Below are 6,106 nucleotides of genomic sequence, written 5' to 3'. Positions count from 1 at the left end.
TCTAATGTAACATTCATGTGTTATGCACACACAAACAGTATAGTGCCAGAAATATCCATACAATCTAACATATACAACAGCCCTGCAGTAAAACATGTATACATTAGTGTCCATTAACACCACTTGTGAATTGCAGTACACCATGTTGGTATTTTGAAGCCAGCTTAATGATTTTCCCAAAAAGAAAGCACAACATCCTCATAGAACACACCGAGGTGGATCTCATTAGCGATCGGGGATTAAAAAACGTGCTGATAATGGACCTGATGAGCAAAGCAGAAGACAAAACGGAACACCAGGGCAGAGTTTGTAGTTTAACAAACGTTTATTTAAGTGACAGATTAGTCCTTCTTGGCAGCAGCTTTCCTCATGGCAGCCAGTACGTTGCTCAGCTCCTCTCTCTTTCTCTTGGCACGAATGTGAGTGCCGATCTGTCGAGGAAATACAGAAACATTAGAGCGACCCAACGCCACAACACAGCGGGAAAACAAAAGCTCAACATTAGGACTGAGCTTGAAACATACACTCACGCTCTCTGCAGTACATTTATAAAGCCAGTGTTTCCCATTAATTACCTAGATGGCCCGCCATAGTCCAATTTGTCACACCACAGTAATGTAATTAACCAAAAATATTTTCACATTTCAGCAGGTGGGCTGGCTGGCCCTCCTCTAGTCCGGCTATGAAAAACCCGGGGTGGCAGCTCCGGCTGTGAGCTTTACAATTTATAATTATTAATGCATTAATGTGCTCCTCACTTTAATGTTGCAGCTGATAAATGTGAAGCTACTTTGAATGACTTTATATACATCATAGTGTATTAGCTGATTTATATTTAGTATTAAGAATCTGAACCTGTAAAGTAACTAGTAGCTTAACTAATAATGTCAAATGTAGTGAAGTTAAAGTACTTATTTCCCTCTGGGATGGAGTGGAGTTGAAGTACAAAGTTACATAAAATGGAAATACTAAGTAAAGTACAAGTACCTCAAAATTGTACATAGGTACAGTACTTGAGTAAATGTACTTAGTTACATTCCACCACTGCTAGAGCATAAAGTTCTTCATAGATATAGCCCCTTCATTTTGCTCTCCAGGAACACCAGATTGAGGCATTTAACTTTAAAATGTACAACATTGTGTTCCGGGGGAGCCCGACCTCTGACGACCCCCCCCCCCCCAGAGTGTCCCAGGTCCACCCACCAAAGCCTCACTAAGTCCTGTGGGAAACACTGGAAGCTGTGTGCACACGTCGCTCAGGCACTGAAAGTCTGTTTTCCACTCCGATGGTTACCATAGATGAGACATTAATGGTTAAGGTGCTACCGTGGCTGTCCCAGCAGGTGGCGTATGAGCCAATAGAAATACCAACTCACCCTCTTCTTGATAAACTTGAGGGCTCTCTTGTCCTTTGACACCTTCAGCAGCTCCATGGCTCGCCTCTCATACGGAGCGAAACCACACACCTCACGGATCATGTCCCGAACAAACTTGCTGTGTTTGGTGAGACGCTGTAGAGGAAAAGACGAGGTGCATTATAGACAAAGCTTTTTAAATGTGATCCACTCTAACTGAGCGGTGTGATCCCTTTAACTCTCCATTGTCATTATATATTACATCTGCAGCATGTTAATAACACTGAAACAATTATCAAAGTCTTATGACAATGTGATATACACATGCTTTACAGAGGAGTTTTGTCTTCCACATATAGCAAACATCAACCCTGAGAGCTGCATCTGTGACAGCTTCACCACAGTTCGCTGTAGAACACAGTAATTGTAAAAAGGACTTTAACTGGAAGACATATGACCACTAATATTACTGTACGCATTTTAGGGAAATATTAGAAATGTATCTGACATATAGAGGACACGTAGAAGGTAGGGGTGTAACGATTCATCTACTACATCGATAGGTACTCGGCAAGTTGTCCTTCACAGGAGACGCATATCAATATAAAATCGTTCTGAAACGCAAAAAACGATCGTATCGATACTAAGGATTTGCACCTTGTATTTAAGGACAAAAGATGTTATATGAAAGTGTTTTTTTGCACTTTTATAGTAAAGAAATGTGAATGTTATTCCGGTTCACTCTCCAGACATGCGGCAGCTTGCCAGCTTGCCCTCTGCAGCACGAGCACGCATCCATGGCGTGCATGCGGACGAACGGCGCACTGGACTCCTCGCTCTCTCACCCGGTAGCGACGTGGAGGGAGACGGGCGTCGGTCTGCATGTTTAAGGCGATATCAATCCACTTGACGAGGGCGGCTTCACCCACAGGTCGTTTTTCCATTCAGAGAAAATGACTTTCCTTTCCCCATCATGATATCTATGTGCACACAGCATCAGCCTCACGTATCCAACTGGAGAGCAGACGGTCCGCAAGGCAAATTATCACAGGAGTAAAGTTAAAAAAAAAAAAAAAAAAAAAATTTGACTAACGTTAGTCCAACGTAGTTTTAAAATGTTTCTCTCAATGTTTTCATGTATGAAAAGACCCTAAATGAACACTGTAGGTGGACTACTTGATTACTTTAAGCAGATTATTTAAACAGTGTTTGTAGAGGAATGATTCTGTCCCAAGCTGTTTGATCACTATCAGCGGTTGATCTCTGTATTATTGCTCTACCGTTTCTATTGAAAATGAGAACAGAAGCAGCAGGTTAAACCACTGTTCATTTAACTTGAATAGAAGTTGGTTTATTCTATTTTTTCTTAATATTGCACTGCCTTGTATCTTGAGAACTGAATCAACAGGTCCTGAAGTTGCACTTTTTTATTATTTTCAAATACAAGCTGTACGTATTTACCATTAATCGTTGTTTATATCCATAATTAGTTTATCCCCGATTGCCTTACAAGAAAATCTTTGAGGAATCCTGACCTGCACAGTATCAGATATTTTTTCAGTCACACTGACGGAATCTTTGGCAAAAAAAAGTTACTGTATCGATTTCAAATCATTGAATCGTATCGTACTGTATGAGCCAAATATCGTCTTTAAATCGTATCGTTACACCCCTAGTATAAGGCCATCTGTGGATCAAGCTGCAGGATAGAATATTTGTTTGTGGTCTGATGTTAAAGCTGAGCTGTGGAACATTCAGTGTGTAATCCTAATCAAACATCCATCACCTTCAAGTGGTGGATTTCACAGATTCACAGCACACAAACTGCAAAAGGACATGGTGTCATATGTGTTTGCAATACACATCTTTATACCAACCGCTCTCAAAACCAGCTCATAAGAGTATCAAATCTACTTTATTATTATAGAGTGGTTCACAGCTGCATGCTTCAAAATGTTCGGCAGGAAAATAGAAAAGCAGCTGACCAGGACGGTCAGCAGACAGACAGACAGGTACTCACCCCGCGCCGGCGGCTGTGTTTGGGAGCAGTCACATTCTTGGTGACTGGATGGCCTTTGTTGAGGCCAACAGCCATGGGGTAGCGGATAGCCATATCTGCAGAACATCACACAAACAACAGCAGGGTTTCAGTAGCTGCTCGGTGACAGACACGTTGTAGTCAAGATGAGGAGCACCTTCAGTCACAGGCTCATCCCCCCTCGGCACAACACAAAGCGCCTGGGTCAGTCCTTCATGCTGGTAGCCATCAGGCTCCACAACCAAGTCTGACCCCCATATGAGAACCATGAGGACTTTAAACATGCACTATCTGCAACCATCTTGGACTCTAACCACTAGCGCACTTTACATCCTATATACCACTTTAAAGACCGCACATATGTACATACTACATGTATTTATTGCAGCATAAACAGCATCCACATGTTCAACAGCAGCACCAGGTGAGCTCAACATGGTCCTCCGAGACGAGGCTTCATGATCCACACAGGAGTTCAGTGAGCCGGTTACATGACTGATACAGTCACGTTAACTGCACATGAACGAGGTTCATTAATACAGTTTCTTGTCTCCGTACGTCGTGTACCGTATCGGGACTGTGAATGTATTAAACGGAGGAGTGAGTAGCTGCTGCAGTGAGCTGAACGAGCGGAAACATGGACGCTGGTTAAGTCGCTGACGCGGAGACATCTTTATCATTACTTTCACGTGTTGTTGTGCTACAATACTGCACACAGGTGTTAGATGAAGTCATTATATAGTTGTAGTTTCAATTCCTTCGGTTGAAATGGACGGATGGCGGAGATTAGAGGTGGGTTTTGTATGATGGTTGTCAACATTAAAGTCTTACCTGCTGTCTGTGATGGCGGTAAAACCGGAAGGACTGCGAGGAGAGAGAAGCGGGGTAATGAGAGGGTTGACCCGGAAGTTACTCGACGTCAGCAGCGCAGAGCAGCGCCCCCCGGCGGACTGGAGGAGGTACTGCTGCTGCTTCATTAGGGCCTAAAATAGGTTCCTGAAATCAAGACCAAGTTTCTAAGTTTTTCATAAGGAGCTGTGTCTTTACTTTTCATCTCTGAAAGATATGAAGAAAAAGAATGCTATGAAGCTTTCAATGTTAGTTGAGGACCTTAACCTTACAGAGAACCCCTATAGCACTATTAGCACTATTCACACATTCCCTTACTTTGGTTTTTGTTTGGTTTTTTTTTCTCTCTCTTCATCCACACTCTTATGCACTGTGAGCCAATTTCCAGGCTTGTCTGTTCCCTTGTAGTTGTGGACTGTTCTGTACGATGCTATATTGTTATGTAAATTTCTCAATAAAAAAAAGTAAAGTTTCATCAGGGCCGATCCCACTGTACTGTGTCAGTGAAGCTCCAGGTTTGAATGATAGATGTATGAAGAAAAAGAAAAAAACATATTCTGACGGAAATCTGATGATGTTTTCATTTTTTTAAAGAATTAATTTTGAATAAAGAAATGTGAGACCAGGAGTAAACTGGTCAGTTTTAAAGATCAGCTCTAATAGCAGAGGACTCATCACAAACTGTAGTGCATTGCCAATTGTAAGGATTTCCTTAAGATTACCACGGTTTTACACTTGCCGGCTGCTACAGTTACCGCAGCCTTGGAAAAGGAGGAGTAGGCAGAGGGGTATTCAGTTGGTTGCAATCTGTAACTTCAACACTAGATATCACTACACACTATCCCTTTAACTTAAACTTTAACGCTCTTCTTTTCTTTATTAGGCTATGTGTTCTCTTTTGTAGTTGTTATGTTATGTACTTGTGAGTTGTCTTTAGAGTGAGAAATCAAGGGCTGTGCTCTTGAAGTGGATTTATTTGGTAAACACCCTGGAAAATGTAATATAGCCTGTCTTTATTATAGGAAATGAAGGAATGAAGGACCTAAAAAAAAACTACGATCACTTGGACAAAACTAAGTGAACAAACTAAACTACATAAGTGACTAAGAATCTTCGACCTTAACTGAATGAAGTGAAATATGAATTGTGACTGATTTCCACCTTTAGCAGCCATCATTCTCAGTTCATTCATGGATGTAAAAATATTCCTTTGCTGGGTGGGGTGTTAAATTGTGGTTGTAGTTTGGTGTGTGTTAATATCTTAGCTCAATATTATATACAGAAAATGATATGGCTTAAAAGAATACCCTCCTTTTATACTTTTAAAGATACTGATTTTAAAACACATTTGACTATGATTGAAAACTTAAAAATCAAAAATTCTAAGTTTGTTTAGACAATTTCAATTTATTTCAATTGTTTAAAAGACCCTGATTATGTTTTTTTTAATTCATCTTTCCCTTTCCTAACATTTTATTTGTTGTATAATTTATTTTATTTTTTAATGATTTTTTAATTCATCTTTTCCTTTCCTTACATTTTATTTGTTGTATACTTTTTTTAATTAATCTTTTCCTTTCCTTACATTTTATTTGTTGTATAATTTATTTATTTATTTCTATTATTTTTTAATTCATCTTTTCCTTTCCTTACATTTTATTTGTTGTATAATTTATTTATTTATTTCTATTATTTTTTAATTCATCTTTTCTTTTCCTTACATTTTATTTGTTGTATAATTTATTTATTTTTTTTAAATTATTTTTTAATTCATCTTTTCCTTTCCTTATAATTTATTTTATTTTTATACTGTAAAATATATTTGCATATTTTTTATAATGAAAAATCTGGAAGTGTTTTATGT

At 39.2% G+C, this 6,106-nt stretch overlaps 1 protein-coding gene across 1 annotated transcript; it reads right to left on the bottom strand.

Moving 5' to 3' along the window:
• Nucleotides 1-303: 303 nt before the first annotated feature.
• rpl36 (ribosomal protein L36) lies at nucleotides 304-4,370 on the bottom strand. Its single transcript, XM_037769819.1, has 4 exons — nucleotides 4,225-4,370; nucleotides 3,376-3,470; nucleotides 1,377-1,511; nucleotides 304-431 (listed from the first exon to the last, which is right to left on the bottom strand). Exons 2-4 carry the CDS (start codon nucleotides 3,466-3,468, stop codon nucleotides 342-344), a joined length of 318 nt encoding a protein of 105 aa, XP_037625747.1. The 5' UTR covers nucleotides 3,469-3,470; nucleotides 4,225-4,370; the 3' UTR covers nucleotides 304-341.
• Between the last annotated feature and the right edge of the window lie 1,736 nt (nucleotides 4,371-6,106).

The sequence above is a fragment of the Sebastes umbrosus genome, chromosome 5, assembly GCF_015220745.1.
Source record: "Sebastes umbrosus isolate fSebUmb1 chromosome 5, fSebUmb1.pri, whole genome shotgun sequence".
In the NCBI taxonomy this organism is placed as follows: Eukaryota; Metazoa; Chordata; class Actinopteri; order Perciformes; family Sebastidae; genus Sebastes; species Sebastes umbrosus.
The sequence above is the reverse complement of the archived record's forward strand: the minus strand, read 5'-3'. Positions and strand labels throughout refer to the sequence as shown.

Excerpts from the sequence above, each read along its gene's own strand:
- rpl36 (XM_037769819.1), bottom strand. The coding sequence starts at position 3,468 with ATGGCTATCCGCTACCCCATGGCTGTTGGCCTCAACAAAGGCCATCCA. Across the intron at positions 1,512-3,375 it reads AACACAGCCGCCGGCGCGGG|CGTCTCACCAAACACAGCAA; the intron begins GTGAGTACCTGT and ends TTTCCTCTACAG. Across the intron at positions 432-1,376 it reads TCAAGTTTATCAAGAAGAGG|ATCGGCACTCACATTCGTGC; the intron begins GTGAGTTGGTAT and ends TTTCCTCGACAG.